At 40.8% G+C, this 15,580-nt stretch overlaps 1 protein-coding gene across 2 annotated transcripts; it reads left to right on the top strand.

Moving 5' to 3' along the window:
- Nucleotides 1-764: 764 nt before the first annotated feature.
- Nucleotides 765-14,104, top strand: LAPTM4A (lysosomal protein transmembrane 4 alpha). Of its 2 annotated transcripts, none has more exons than XM_021525351.3 (7): nucleotides 765-943; nucleotides 7,621-7,741; nucleotides 9,763-9,839; nucleotides 9,939-10,061; nucleotides 11,240-11,335; nucleotides 12,699-12,797; nucleotides 13,301-14,104. In XM_021525351.3, the coding sequence occupies exons 1-7, from the start codon at nucleotides 845-847 to the stop codon at nucleotides 13,373-13,375; spliced, it is 690 nt and encodes a 229-aa protein (XP_021381026.1). In that variant the 5' UTR covers nucleotides 765-844; the 3' UTR covers nucleotides 13,376-14,104. The 2 variants fall into 2 exon arrangements, with proteins under 2 accessions (XP_021381026.1, XP_021381027.1); XM_021525352.3 differs by having other exon boundaries at nucleotides 809-936.
- Nucleotides 14,105-15,580: the final 1,476 nt, after the last annotated feature.

The raw sequence follows: 15,580 nt of genomic DNA, 5'->3' as shown, positions 1-15,580 counted from the left end.
ACTAAGTGCCAGTCTTTAAACAACTCCGGAACAGTAACTTCTGTTCCAACGTCTAATCACCCTTTCAACGAAGAAATTCCTCCTGATGTCCAAACTAAACCTCCCTGGTGCAGCTTGAGGCCATGTCCCCCAAAGCTCTCACCAGCTGCCTGGGAGAAGAGCCGACCCCCACCTGGCTACAACCTCCTTTCAAGGAGCTGTTAAGAGTCCTAAACTTCCTCTGAGCTTTCTTTTCTCCAGCCAAAACACCCTCAGCCGTTCCTCCTCCTGCTCCAGGCGCTTCACCAGCTTTGCTACCCTTCTCTGGACGTTCTCCAGAACTTCCATGTCCCTCCTGAACTCAGGGACTCAGAGCTGGCCCCACAATTAGAGCCGCCCCTCACCCGCGCTAAGCACACGAGAACGTGCCTAGACAGCGCAGCTTTCCCCATATGTTTTTCGCTGCCTCCCCGGCTGCCGAGTTCCGGCTCCTCAGACCCGGGCGAGCCGCTCCCGTGCGCCAGAGGAGCAGGGCAGGACCTCTCCCCGCCGGACCCGCCCGAGGCCCGGCGGCAGAGGCGGCACAGCCCGACATGGCGGAGAGACACCGCCCCCCCCCTCAGGTGCGGCCCCCGCCGCCGCAGGTGAATGCGAGCGTCATCACCAGAGCTGTGGTGATTGGTCAGGAATGCTGTCAATCACCCGTCACCACGGCAACACAGGCCCGCCCCGCGGCACTCTCTCGGCGGTTGATTGGTCAGTGCGGCGGTGACGCGCACGCCGGGGGTTTTACGGCCCTCGGTGTCGGGAACAGCTTGGAGAGGGCGGGTGGCGGGTCTGGTGGTTGGAGCTGCGCGCTGCCGCCATGACGTTCAAGCGGAGTCGTGACCGCTTCTACAGCACCCGCTGCTGCGGCTGCTGCCATGTGCGCACCGGCACCATCATCCTGGGCACCTGGTACATGGTGAGAGGCGGGGGCGGCCAGCGGCTGGAGGGGCGGCCAGCGGCTGGAGGGGCGGCGGTGGGGGCCGTGCTCAGCGCGCGTGCGCGGGGCGCTCGGTGGGGCGGGGAGCGGCGCCCGCGCGGCCGCTCTGAGGGACCGCGGGCGTCCCTTGGCCTGAGGGGTCCGGGGGGCGGCACGAAGGGATTCCCTGCGGTCCCTCTTGTTTCCCGGGGTCTCCTTAGGGCTAGCGAAGTCCTGCTGTTCCTCGGCAGCCTTCCTTGTTGTGTTTGGAGAAAGAAAGTGAAGAGAAAGCTCAGAGCGTTTTAACCTGCGTCTCAGAGAGATTGTGTTACTCTTTCTTAGTTTGGAGGGATTGCGGCTTTAATACAGTACTGAGCGTGTAAGGGAGGAGATGTGGGGGACTGGAATTAGGGGTGTCTAATCGGGGAATAAGAGGTGATTATTGTGTGTGATATATGTGAAAATAGCCGTGAGTGCTGCGTAACCTCTGAGAGGAAGATGAGTGTCTCCAGAATGAGCAAGAGCTTTGTGGCAAGGGAAGTTCCTGCTTATTCCATACTCTGTTCCTGAAACAGGGATTGAAAAGCAGTGGAAAAAAATTTGCTCTCAAAACACTTCCTTCTTCTGCCTGGTGAGTGCTTTCTCTCCGAGAAAGAGCTGTGGTAGTGCGGATGAAATATTAGAAATCAAGTGCTCAACTATAGCGAAGGAGAAATGTGAAAACAGTACCAGCAAGCTAAAGGCCTGGAGCCCTAACTTCCCTTGGTTCCCTTAAAGGGGCCTGAGCTCCCCTTTATTGTAGTCATTTCCTCCTCCTTCCTTCCCCTTAACCTCGTGGGCAGTAAAAATGAGAGGATAGTTTACAAAAGTTGCGTCATACCTCTTCTGTTCTCCTGGAGTTGTAATCAAAACCTGTGTTCTCTGCACTTCTCCAGATTGTAAAAAACAAAGAATGATGAATTTTTGTATTGACATGTAACAGACATACACTGCCCTTAGAGACATGGGTGTTTGATTTTGGGGAGTTTATGGTTTATTTTCAACAAGTATGTGGAGATCCTTTATGTTTATGCATCTTGGTCCCTCAGTTGACAAAAAAATGTACAGGCAAACAAAGTTGCTGGAGAGACGGGACTTGAGGAAAAGGCAGGGTAGGGGATTGAAAATGTAACGAAGCTTTAGGGAAAAGGTATGTCTTTCAAAATGAAATTTTACAAAAGTCTTGGCGCTGTTTAAGTTCTAGTATTAGTTAATTTCAAAGGAAAAGGCCCATTGAATTATTGAGAATCAAACTTTTAGAAACCTGCAAACCACCCTGTGCTGATGGATGGCGTTCAAGAACATGCTTCTGGTCCCTCAACAAAAAGCACAAATCGTGAACCGTACGGGGACAGTAATCCTTGTTAGAGAACAAAAGCACCTCGCCGCCTTCCGCGCTGCGATTCCTGTTCGCGGGAGTGTCTGTAAACCCAGGAACTTGCTGGGGGTGGGGACACGGAGATGTTTCCGTGGCCACAGACCTGGTAGCGCTTCAGTTCCCACCTCTCCTGCTGTGCTTGTGTTTCCTCTCGTTGCCTGGATGCGGCACCTCTTTCTTCTTTCTGAATGGGTGCTGGGGACGGTGGGAGCTGCGCCGGCACCCGTGCGGCTGCGGCTCCAGGGGCGGAGTGCGGCTCTGATCGTGTCACTGCAGCCGCTCGGTCTGCTAGAGGGAAAATAGAGCCGAGTTCAAGGTGCCAGGGGGCATGCAAAGTGCTTCAGAGATGCGTGTTTTTATTAAAAAAACCCCTTGTGTATCGAGCACTTTGTTATACCGTGCGTTGAATATCTTTATCCAGTTCTCAGCTGTCACCTGGGCAAGGGTGAGAACTTTCAAGTCTGGCAACAGCTGTTTGAGCTGAATTAAGGTTATAACATAAAGCTTTAGGTGGTTCTTCCCTAATGCTTTAAAATCAGAATTCAGCTATAAATTATACATATTTTGAAGGTAAAATACGGTTTTGACAGTGAAAGTTATATTTAACTGACTTCTGCTAAGCTTTATAAAATTGTCTGGAACATGCCAGGTTTTTTAGACATGTTAATTAATGCACCATTTAAGTATAGCTCTATCTTAGTCTTTCAGGCTCTTATGAGAAGTATTTCTAAATCAATTAAGTAATCTCTGCTTTTAAGTTACAGTGGGACAAATAGTAATAACTTCATGTGTAGCGTGGTGTTTTTTGGTTTGTAGGTTTGGTGGGGCTTTTTGTTTGTATTTTTTGTGTTTTAGTTTTGTTGGGGTTTTTGAAGGATGTAGGTTTTGGAGGGCAAGAAAGTTTATAGTATATAGCAAGATTTTCAGTAACATAAAACTATTCTTGAACTAAACAGTGTTCTCATGCAGTGCAGTTCTGAAGGAATTTGCTATCAAACTTAAAATGGAGTCTCATATAGCAATCTACTCCAGATGTTTTAGTAAGATAACACTTCTGTCTACTTAATGCATGTGTTATTCTTATGTAACCATTTCTTTAGGCATTATCCTATTCCTTGCTTATTTGTGTACTTTTAAATCATGCATGTAATTAACTTTGCTCCTTGCTAGAACAGTTTTATCACTGTCCTGGCTGTGTGCGTCTGCAAGTCCAGAGAGAACGAGGATTACCTTCTAAAATGTCTGCTACTGATGCTGTGTGAACAGTGTGTCTCAAGCACAGTTCTGTCTGTGTGCTGCTGCTGTTTGTCATCGGTAAATAAAAGTGTATTTAGCAAAAGACAAGAACATTTCTGGTAGAATTGTACTTGAGTTCCAGGTCTGATAAAGCTTGGTTAGCTCTGCAACACCCACTGCTGTTCTGTGTGGGAAAGAAAAAGAATCCTCCTGTTCTCTCTCCATAATTGCAGTCGTGTTGCTTTGAAGTTTGTTTCTTCCCGTTAACTTTCATATTGGGCACTGTGCTTTCCAGAATCCGGAAGCATGAACACTGCACTGGCAAAAATGGGATCAGAGTTCAGTAAACAGCATAAAAGCTGTATAATAGCATTGTTTTGGAGGGAGGGGCTGCTGCGTTCTGGCAGCAAACTTCAGGGCTGCAGTCAGTGATGAAATGCTGCTGGTTAGCAGGAGCATGAGGGGGATCTCTGGAATTGTTTGTCCACTGAACCAGATTGACAAAAATGAGCCAATATAACTGGTCTCAGTCTAATAGTGGTAGTGCTAGAGGCTCTGAAGTACCCTATTTAAAATTGCTCTTCTTCAGTTTTTAGTTTTTCCTATTTAAATATATTAATAAACCAAACTAAATGAGACTCTCCATCTTGGTGGGTTTTTTTTGTTTGTTTGTGTTTTTGTTGTTTGTTTTTTTGTTTTGTTTTTCCCCCTTTGAAAACATGTCTAGGGAAAAAATACTGGAACAGGAGTGTAGTAGTGCAAGGCAATTTCCCTTTGTCCCCTCATAAAAGGATGTAAGCAAATTATAAGTAGGAATTCATAGTTTTACCCAAGTCACTCAGAGTGCTTGGGGAAAACTAGACTTCATGTTTAGGCCTCCAGAGAGATGAAGCACTTAGATGATGAGGCATGAAATGTACACTGTGGAGATAAAACTCACTAATTAAAAAGCTAATGCTTGTTAATAGTACCACAGTCTTTTGAGTTCTAATCATATGGGAGCTAATTTTTCTGTTACCAGTGTGTAATAAATGATGACTTTATGATGAAAATTTGAAATTTCAGCTATTTTAATTTTGATACAAGCTACACCAAACTGTTAAACTTAACTATCCCAGATATAAAACTGTAAAATACATTCCTTAAACTATTACCAAACTAAATTAGGGTTATTTTCATCTTAATGGTATTATTACTTGAACATGCATTTTGCAAATTTTTTTGTTACTATTTTTGATTTCTTAGCAAAAAGACCAGAATGAGGCCACTAAGATTTCTGATGTGTTACTTTAGGGTGCTGCAGTATCCACTGAGAGCTGGTTTTTTTTTGTTGTTTTTTTTTGTTTTTTTGTTTTTTTTTTTTTTTTTTTTTTTTTGAGGGGGAAGATGGTGATGGTTTAATCCTCATATTATTACATTGAGGCAAAGATGAGTTAGTTCCCTTTTTTTGGACTTCTCTATGTAAACATTTGTGAACATACATTTGATTTGCAGTGAGTATATACTTAAAAGTTCTAACAATGTTCTGTGGTCCAAACCATATTCTTGCTGCCTGTTACACTGATTATTTTGAAACAAGCCTTGTGGTCTGGCTGTTATCAAGCTTCTGGGAAATAACTGAAGTAGTTAAAATAGAGGCTCTGGCTCTGTAGGTCTTAATCACATTTAACATATGAATTTCAGTTAATTAGTGTTGTGATGGATTTGTAAACAGTAGTAATGGAGTGCTGGAAACCCTGAGGTGTTAATTGGCCAAGGTTTGGGTTGTTTGTTTTTGTTCAGTTTTGTTTTGGTTTGTTACTCTTTTTATTTGATCTCACTGATTCTACTAGATTGGTTTTTGAATTACTCTTATTTTCTGTTTTACTTGTATACCATTTCAGGTTAAGAAAATAAACTTTTAATACTTGGAATTAGACTCAGTAACTAATGAAATTACAAAGGACTTTGGTACACTGAATTAGGCCCATAGATAATATGAAAATAATAAATAAAGTGACAAACGGAGAATTACAATCTCAGAATTCTGAGGCAAGTTTTTCAGTACTTCTGTAGTAATTCAGGTGCTGCTTACTTCTTATCCTGAGGCAGATAGCCTATCATGGCAGCCAAACTCATGACTGTGTATAAATGATTTAGTTGTAATTGAACATGTACTTTTGTTCTTTATGAAGTAGAGATCAATGTTTCAACTGCCAGAGACCTGAACCTTGACATAGGCTTTTTGAAACAAGTATAGGGCAGAAAGGTATTTTCAATATACCCAGTTCACTCACAGAAGAGGAAATAGAAGGGTTGAAAATGCATTGGGAGCAGAAGGCCAGAGTACAGAAGGATAGGCCAGGAGGGAGATGAAAGTGTTCTATATATGTGACCAATGGTGAAGCAAAGTAAGATTTGAAGACAAGAGGCAGGTGAACAACTTGACAGTTTGTCCTTTAAGAAGTGTCCTGTGAGAGTGAAAAGAAGTGCATTTCAAGGCTAAAGATATTGGTGGTTAAACAGAGTTCTTCACTGCCAGCTGTTTTGGCTACTATGTTTTTTATATTCCAAGGCATAAAATGCCTTATAAAAAGAAAGTGCCTCAAAACAGTTGGAAATTCAAGTAAGTTTGTGTAATACGTGATGAGATGATTGCATTTCTACAAAGTGAAATGCACTACTAACTTTAATTCCACTAAAAGGTTCTTTTAGCAGAAAGTGCAGGCAAGCTTATCACCATTTATCTCTTAAGCCCGTGGGAAAAAAAAACAGTAAAAACAGTGAGGGGAAAAAAAAGTTAGAGGAACTGTGAGTATCAAAATTTTTAAAAGGTTCTGAATGTTTTTTGTTCCTTTCTGAAATCTTCAGTAATTGTACGTAGACTTGCCACCGTCATTGACTCCTGGAACCATGCCAGATAATCTCTTTTCCAAGCAGGGGAACCACAAAATTTTGACTTCATTATTGCTAAAACCCATTTATTTACCACATCTATAGACTCTTAAATTGGTTTCTTTGTGCTTAAAATCTAACAAATATAATCTAACTTGAGGAAAGCAGCTGTACTTCTGTAATACCTTACTTCTGTAAGTTGATAGAAAAAAATACCTGGCTAATATTCTTATGTTGTGAGAAACTGCAAACCAGTTTTTTTTTCTTTTGAGGCTAATTGGAAGGGATCCTGCTGGTGGTGGTGACAGTACTGAATACTGATTGGAAAATGTCTGCAGCTCAAAAAGACCATCATGAGGTTTTTTGGTGTTATGCAACCTTTGGCATGTGTCTCCAGATATCAGTAACAGAAACTCTGTCCCTGTAAACCTTGAATACGTTATAAATGCCGTCAAGGCAATTTTATAGAGGCTTAAGCTACTTCTGATTCTCTGAGCTCTTCCTGAAGTGGCAGCGTGAGGGAGGAGAAAGACTGGTGAGCACACAGCCCGTGCTGGCTGCGTACCCATTGTGGGGGTTGGTCTTCGTGTGAAACTTTAACTTCTGTGGTTGTGTAGACCTTTCTGATAAGGACTGGTGAGGTTTTAATAAGTGATCTGGGAAGCAGAGGAAGATGTTCTCTCTAGTTTATTAAAGCTGAAACATGGCAGAAACCCAGTAATTTATTTGTATGTTAAATTAACTCAACTTGTAGAAAGCAGAAATTTTTTAAAAATAGTGCTTGTTCAGTACCTTTATCTTTCTGATCTTTTTTAACTGTTTCTACTTTTTCAGTTCACAGATCTCTAGAGCATCAGCTTAATTATGTTATTTGAATCCCTAGGAGCCTTAACCGTCCCCTCAATTTGCAAAGTTATTCATTGTGATTCACTGAACCTAGCAAGTGCTCCATACTCTTTGGGTTGTTTTGGTAGTTGTTTAACTAAATCGGCTTCTAATTTAACTGTAAATTGGGCTTTTTTTTTTTCTTCCACATACAGGCAAAGGGAAGAGTTTATTTTTAACTGAAATAAAGGATTATTAGTGGTCATTAAAAACATCTTAGCTGTTGCAATGTAATTAACCTTGAGGTAACTGTGATCTCTCTCAGGTGGTGAACTTGCTAATGGGCATCTTGTTGACAGTAGAAGTGACTCATCCAAATATGGTGCCAACTGTTGATATCCAGTATGAAGTCATTGGAAATTACTATGCTTCCGAGAGAATGGCTGGTAGGTCTAGAACTCTGCTGGCTGATGGGTTGGAATATATGCACAAAACTTTTAATAAATATGGTTATCTTGTTTCTTGAATTTCTCTTCAATTATTCTAGGATTGAATTCTTCTACAAGAATAAAAATAAAGCTTTATGGACTATTATTTTAACTTCATTTTATACGCAAGCATCTTAAGTGGTGAGATTTCTTGGCCTTCTGATACTTTTAGTGTTGAAGTATGTGTGGGACATCTCTGATTCACTTCTCCATAAACATTTATTATCTTTGCTGTCTCAGTAAAACAAGCAGCAGAAAACAAGTTTAAAGACTTTTCTTGAGAATTTTTGGTGATCTTCATAGATCAGAAGATACCTTACAGCTCCTGTGTATAAACTTACTAAGAAGAAAACCATGCTATATTTTGAAGAAGAGAGGCACAATTGGAATGCCAAGTACTTGAGTGAAATCAAAGTGTTTCTCTAAGTTTCACCTACAGAAGAAATGAAAGAGAAACCACCATGAGCAGAATTAAGCTTTTTCACTCTGTTATTGAGTGTATGATGTATACAGCTATAATTGGTGTCAAGTTTTTTAACTATTGCATCTGTAAACCTGTGCATGTTCTTTGCTTCTCTTGGTTTTAAATGTGCAGAAATATGTAGTGTGGCCCTTCTAATCTACTTCAGTCTGTTATATTACATGAAAATTTAGGGAGGGTCAGATTCAGCAAAGTTAAATAGTACAGCACAAAACTAGGTTTTGAGCATTTTGGTTTAATTGTTCATGACCTGAGTTGAGGATCTGTCAGTTCTGACCTGTGACTGTAACTGGCATTTACTACTAATTAATTAAGAGTGGGAGCAAGGACCAAATTCATGAGGCTGAGATATGAAATAAAATCACAGCAGATGTCTGTAGAATGTCATATGATCTGTAAAGGCTGTTGTACTTGGTAGCCTTAAGCTTATATGAGTGAAAGATGCTTCTGAAGATGCTTTCTTCACTCTTTAGTGTAAAATCTATCACATGCTTTTGACTTAAAAATCCTTATTCTTTATGTTGGGATCTTTATGAGGGTTCTGTGTGAAAGAACATTACAGGTATTGTACTTGTGTATATTGTGAGTAATAACTCCTCAGAAGACAGCCAGACTTACTGAAACTTATGTCTGATCAACACAGTGCGTTTCAGACATGGTGGGGCTCTTCCTTGATGCCATCTATGTCTGTAGATATTAATTGCAGAGTAGAAAGGGTTCTCAGATAACCTTTTCCAAGCAGGGGAACCACAAAATTTTGGCTTCAATATTGCTAAAACCCATTTATTTATCACATCTATAGACTCTCAAGTTGGTTTCTTTGTGTTTAAAAAAGAACAAGTATAATTTACCTTGTGGAAAGCAGCTGTACTTCTGTAATCAGTAACTGTGATGGACAAGGAGAATCTTTATCATGCAGTGTCTATGAGTGTCCTGGATTTTGCTACAAAATGGTTTCTGTTCAACTGCCTTTTCTTGCAAATAGTAGATACCTTCCACACAGTGATTTCCTGTTTTCCTTAGTGTTACTGAAGGAGCAGTGCTGCTCCCACTGCCAATGACCAAATTACATAACCAAACCATTTTCAAGTGTAAAGGTTGATAGTGTGTTAGCTTCACTTAAGATTCTGTCCAGTTGTAAAGTTAATCACTCACATACTTTCAGCACTGACACATATTGCAAATCAGCATCATTATGGTGCATTACTGTCAAACTATGTCAAGCTTCTAATTGGTGTTCCTGGGCTTTAGTCAGGCTTTTGATTAAGGCAGAGGGATTTTTCCAAGTAGTTGTAGATTTTCTTGAACCAGATCTTTTTTTGGTTAGGAAGGATCTGAATACTCTATTCTGCTGCTGGTAGTTGGCATGGATGAGTCAATTGAGAACAGATCATAGTAATGGACAAAGCTTGGGTATCTGTCAGCTGCAGTGTGACAACTCCAGGAAATGACTTCTTACTGTGGTTTTTTTTTGTTTTGTTTTTTTTTTTTAATTCAGAGAATGCCTGTGTTCTGTTTGCTATCTCCCTGCTCATGTTCACAATCAGTGCAATGATGGTGTATGGTGCCATTGCTGTAAGTATATTTATAATCCATGGTTTTAGAGTTGCTACTTGATTTTTTTTTTAAACTAAATAATTTACAGGCTGCTCCTTTTTTCTATTTTCTTCTTAGCATCGTGTAGGCTGGCTGATCCCATTTTTCTGTTACCAACTCTTTGACTTTGTGCTCAGTTGTCTGGTTGCCATCAGCTCTCTAACCTACTTGCCCAGAATCAAGGATTACCTGGATCAGTTGGTAAGTATTCAGCTCAAGCTGATATTTTATATTTGAAATTAATGTTTGTTTTAATTGTATCAGTGACTGAGCTCAGTGGCTCTCCTTCCTCTACATAAGAAAAAGGAATTCAGCCTGCAGCAGCCATAGGTGGTTATTAGGGAATGGTAGCTTATCATTCCAGCAGAGGTAGAAGAGTTGCTCCCTAAAAGGAAAGCAAGGGAGGAGAGTAAGGAAAGAATTGTGATGGGAACTACTGGTTTAAACTGTTTTGGCTACAATTGGACTTAACACAGTTAAGTGTGTTCTTTAACACACTTAACTGTGCCTTTTAAGCAGTGGGGTTCAGTGGCAAATTTGCTACTGCAGATTAAAAATGTGTTGACCCTTATTTGGTAGAGGACAGAAAGAGAAGTGTAGGTAAGGACTGAAGGTTAAGGGAAGTGTAGGTTCGGATTCCACAGCATTACACATGAAATCTGAGCTTTCCTTTTTACATTCTATGTGTCTCTTCTCAAGTTGCCACAACACTTTCTAAGGAAACTGCAGTGGAGTTCTCACTAACCGCTGTCTGTGCTGTAACTGCAAGAAGAGTCAATACATAGAATGTACTGTCAGCAGGGACCACAAGCTCTGGCTGGCTGGTGTTTTAATCTGTTCAAGTATGTGTTTAAAAGCAAGTCCTTTTTAAAACATTAAATGTTAGATTGGTGTTTGAGAGAGGCTTTGTTACTGTGGTTAAGGAAGGAAAAGAGATGAGTTTGCAGAAGCTCTGTTTCAGCTCCCCCAAGTTTGGGGGTGACATCTTACACTGCACACCTGTGTGTTACAGGTTGGACTGACAGGATGTAATTAACAGTAAGCCATTGAAGAGTTGTAGAGGACCATGAGTACAAATACTGCCCTGCAGCTGTGAAGAAGAATCTGTGTTGCCATGAGACTGATGAAGTGACTAGGGACACAGACTGTACTGTAGTGATCTGTTCTTGTGGGACAGAGACAGGATAAATACTGTGCTTTGTGGGTGGATAAAGAGGAAACTTGTTAGAAATGGAACTTCTTGTTTCAGGGGAGTAGTTTACACAAGGGTTTGTTTCATTTGGTGTGAAGTTCAGATTCTTTTTTATCATATTTGATTATGCAGCCTTCATTTTTATCTCTTCCCTTTCTCTCCCTTTTCCCCTGTTTTTTTTCACTAGCCGGATTTTCCTTACAAAGATGATCTCCTTTCTTTGGACTCCAGCTGTCTCTTGTTTATTGTTCTGGTGTTCTTTGTATTATTTATCATTCTAAAGGTAAGTTAAAACTTAATCATCTGTCTGTTGCAAGAGTAAATAAATATTAAGACGGTGCCAATCTGAGTTAATTCTCAATGCTGAATTCAGAACCCAGCTGCCTTCTTAATGCTGAGGTGAGAACTTTGAGCACAATTGGTAGGATGTTCAGTTCTGGTATGACTTCAGTCTAATATGTTGTGTACTGGTGTCTTCAGCTAACTTGTGTGTGTCCAGTGGGGTGTGGTTATGCAGCTCTGCTCTTCCTGAGTAGGAAGCAGAAATGCAAAAAGACTGTGTAATTGGAGATAATTTTAATATTTGTAATTAAGCTTGTAGTGAAATAATAATGCATACAAGTTTCTAAACAAAACGTTTAAAATCTCTCACTGTGCCTAACAGACAAGAATGCAAGTTTTGGAAGGAAGATGATTGAATGAGGAAATGTATAAGTTAATTCTAGACCTGCATCCTCCTCCCTGCTGAAGGGTGATAGTACCAGTTACTTTCTTTCTGAAGATCTGAATAATGAGGCATTCATTTGGGTTTTAAAATCTCTTGTGTAGACAAAGCATAATAGAGAAATGAATTAAAAATACATATTGGCCATGATACTTTTCCTTTATTGCATTCAAATTGCATTTAAGAAAAAATGAAATTATGAAAAATATTTTTATTGGTTTTCTATACTTTTTCAAGAGGAATGTTTAATTGGGGGGAGTGAAAACCTAATATAATTAGATAATACTTGTGTATTGATTGGGAAATTTCGTACCTTTTGTACAACAGTGCTAACTTGTTAGTGAGAGATTTAGAGAGGTTAATGTTACACAAATTAGTAAGAAAAAAAACCCTAATCCTTATCAAGTCATAATAGTGTTTCTTTCTGCAGCAGTCAGTGTTGACTCGGAAGTTCAAGCTTCATTGCTCTACCCTCTCCCTGCTGCCTCAGTTGTGTGTCTGAGCCCTGTCCTTAGCACTGGCAGTTAGCTGGAGAAACAGTGCTAAGTGGGGGAGGAGTGGGCTTGTACTGTTGGCCTCTCCCTCCTCCTGGCAGGTTTGGACTGAGATCCACAGAAGCATAAGCCAGTTGGGGATTAATTTGATTAGCACTGCTGAGGCAGACAGAGATTAGGTGAATGGATCTGTGAATTCTTTTGCTAAAACCTGTGTGGTGTATCCTATGAGTCACAGTGACAGCAAAGCTAAATGGATAGCAACATAGGTATGTGGCCAGGTCTGTGAAATAGCAACCATTCCTCAGCTATGTATTGTCTAAGTTGATTTATGTTCCTTTTTGTCATATGAATGTCATCCAGCATCTAATTTCTGAATCAGCCAATGCTTATGAGGTGTTTAAAAAGAGAAATCTCTCTTCTTTCAGGCATATCTAATTAACTGTGTATGGAACTGCTATAAATACATCATCAACAGAAGTTTGCCAGAGATTGCTGTGTACCCTGCTTTTGAAGCTCCTCCACAGGTAAAACCTCTTTTGAAGATAAAAGGAAGCAGTATCATTAATTTTGAAGCAGGAATTCACCACATCCATGTATATTTCCAAGCCCTGTCCAGCTTTCTAAAGAAAGACTGGAAAGATAAAAAAATTTAAAGCAGCTAATTTTGTGGTGGGTTATTTCTTAGCTAAATTCTCGGTGCCTAAAAGAAGGGTCTTTAGAGAGACAACTCTTTGAATGTTTTTCTTGCGGTATAGGGAAGCTTTGATTGCACCAGTCCAAACCTTCATTGCTGCTTTGCAGTGGGGTGTGGAATGAATGACTGAGGGTTAGGCTCAGCAGAGCAGTAAAATGCTCCTGCACCTTCTTCCACTTCCTCATTTGCTTACTAGGAACTGCAGCAAATTCTTAAAATAACTGCCTGCAAGACAGGATTAAGTTGTTGATGGGCCATGTGTGCTTTAGTTCTTTTTTTTTTTTTCCATTTGAAATCTTTTGCATTAATCACTTCAAAATATCTTTTCCTTAGTATGTTCTGCCAACCTATGAAATGGCAGTGAAGATGCCTGAGAAGGAGCCTCCACCTCCCTACATACCTGCCTGAAGCAATTTTTATGTTCATTAACATCTGTACCAGCTTCTTGGGGGTTTTGTCTTTTAATCTTGCAAAACTGCTTAAGTGATAGAAATATTCAGGGCTTTAGGAGCAAACTGTTCTGTTTAAAATATGTTTGATATAAACTTACTAAGCAAAACACATCTGAGAGTGATTTCATTTGCTTTAATTTTTGTTCTCCCTAATGCTCTTAAACATTTTATTGCCTTAGGGCCTTACACCTGCAAGAACTTATGCATGTGACTTACTTGTGGCTTTTAATAAAACCAGTTGAGCCACTCTGATTGAAGTTAGCTGTGATTATAAGTGTCTGCAGGATTATGCCCTTAATTTATATTAATTTTTTGTAAAGTAGTTCATAAAGACAATCTGATCGTGCAGCAAAATGACAGTTTGCCTTTATTCATTTTTTGGAAGGGGAAGGGTTTGAATGTGGTATATATGTGACTTTTTTACTTTGCACTTTTCTCATATGTTATCTTACCTTTTATTGTGGTTTTTTGTTTTGTTTTTTTTTTTTTTTTTTTGGTTATCCTGTGTCTTGAGACAGTATTTTTGAGGAACAAGTGAGGGTGGCACAGGAGTTCTATTACAACGAGCTGGGAATGCAAGAAAAATAAATAGAAATGTAGAAGATGGTTGCATGCTTCTAATCTTCTATGTATTTTCCTCTTTGTGATAAATGATACTTAAATAAATCTTTTACAAAAATGTTTACCAGTAGCGTTGGTTGATCTTTTTGGTGGCTTTTTTGTTTAAGTGCTTCAGTGTGCTGCAGACAGTCCAGCATACTTAGTTACAAGTTTAGTGGCTGATCCATGCTTCAAAAGTCCTTAAGTGGCTAGAGAACATGGTTTCTATGTAACACACAGTCCTGCGTTAAAGCCTTTGCAGTTCAAGTACTTGGGTGGCTTCCACTTGTCTGATTGGTACTCACCCATGAGGTGGGAAAAGGGAATTGCACTGGAGGCTTTGAGTCCTTGGGGAAATCTGATGTCTGGTCAGCTCGGGCATTAAAAGCAGGACAGACACCCAGTAGGACTACATTTACTTTGGAAAATGTCCAGAGGTGTTGGAGATATGCCATAACTTGTGATGTTCTTCTACAATCAACAAAAAACCCAAAACCAAAAAACCAAGCTGCAAAAAAAATTTCACTTTTCCTCTTTTGTAGCAAGAGCTGTAAAGAGGTAAAATTATTTATTATTTAATGATTTATTATTTATTATTATTTAACGATTTAAATAATTGAAAAAATCTGACAAACATTTACTGCTTTGGAAGAGAAGAGGTACCTGGTATTAAATTCTGGGAAAAGGGATTCAGATTGTTGCAGCATATAATTTGTGGGGTTATTCCTGTACTTTCAGTATGTATCTCTCTACACATTTAAAAATGCTCTGTTAGGGCTGTGCTGCCAGCAGTATAGTTTCCCCTTTCTAGTTAACTCAGGTGCCACCTGTGAGAGCACTTTGAATTGCAGTGATCTCGGAGCCTCTCTGCCCCTGTTCTGGCAGTGCTGTCCCGCTGTTACCGTGAGGGGGTACCCAGGTGGGCCCAGTGCTGCTGGCAGCTCTGCTCTTACTTCGGGATTCTGAGGAGCTGCACTGGATCTGAACTCCCACAGAGACTCCAAACCCAGGGTGTCTTTAGATGCTACACAGACTGCTTCAGTGTGACTCCGGAGGGAGGAGGGGGGCGTGAAAGACCACTGTGGTTTCGTGTGGTGTAAGAAACACAACTGCGACTGGGTGCTGCTCAAACACGGATTCCAGCACACACTCTGCTCTGGGTCCCTCTGCAGTGAGGGAGTGTGTGTCTGACCATGAGTGGGCAAAGAGCTCCTGCCAAGGGCTGTTTATTGAGTGTCCAAGTGGGTGGCTGGCCATGCGAGTGAGTGGTATTTGACGGCAGCAGGCACTGCCTGAGGTGTGTGTGCATGTGCTCTTGCTCAAAAAGCTGCAGTGTCTTCTGAGAGAGAAAAGCCTTTATACTTCCCTGGAGCCCTGGCCTCTGTCTTTCTTCTGCTTGTAGGGTGGTGGTCCCTCTTCCCTGATAATGTTTTGCAGCCTTTGGGGATGTGATGATGGCCTCCTCTACTGTGCTTTCGAGGCAGAACTTGCTGAAATAAGTCAGTGTCTGCCTGATACTGTACAGCTCTGGGGCTTGGTGGTTCCTCTCCTAAATCAGGGC

Source organism: Lonchura striata, chromosome 3 (genome assembly GCF_046129695.1).
Source record: "Lonchura striata isolate bLonStr1 chromosome 3, bLonStr1.mat, whole genome shotgun sequence".
NCBI lineage: Eukaryota > Metazoa > Chordata > Aves > Passeriformes > Estrildidae > Lonchura > Lonchura striata.
The sequence above is the reverse complement of the archived record's forward strand: the minus strand, read 5'-3'. Positions and strand labels throughout refer to the sequence as shown.

Bases quoted from the DNA above. Each gene is read 5' to 3' on its own strand.
- LAPTM4A (XM_021525351.3), top strand. From the start codon at position 845: ATGACGTTCAAGCGGAGTCGTGACCGCTTCTACAGCACCCGCTGCTGC. The intron at 7,742-9,762 runs GTAGGTCTAGAA...TTTTTAATTCAG, and splicing joins TGCTTCCGAGAGAATGGCTG to AGAATGCCTGTGTTCTGTTT. The intron at 11,336-12,698 runs GTAAGTTAAAAC...CTCTTCTTTCAG, and splicing joins TATTATTTATCATTCTAAAG to GCATATCTAATTAACTGTGT.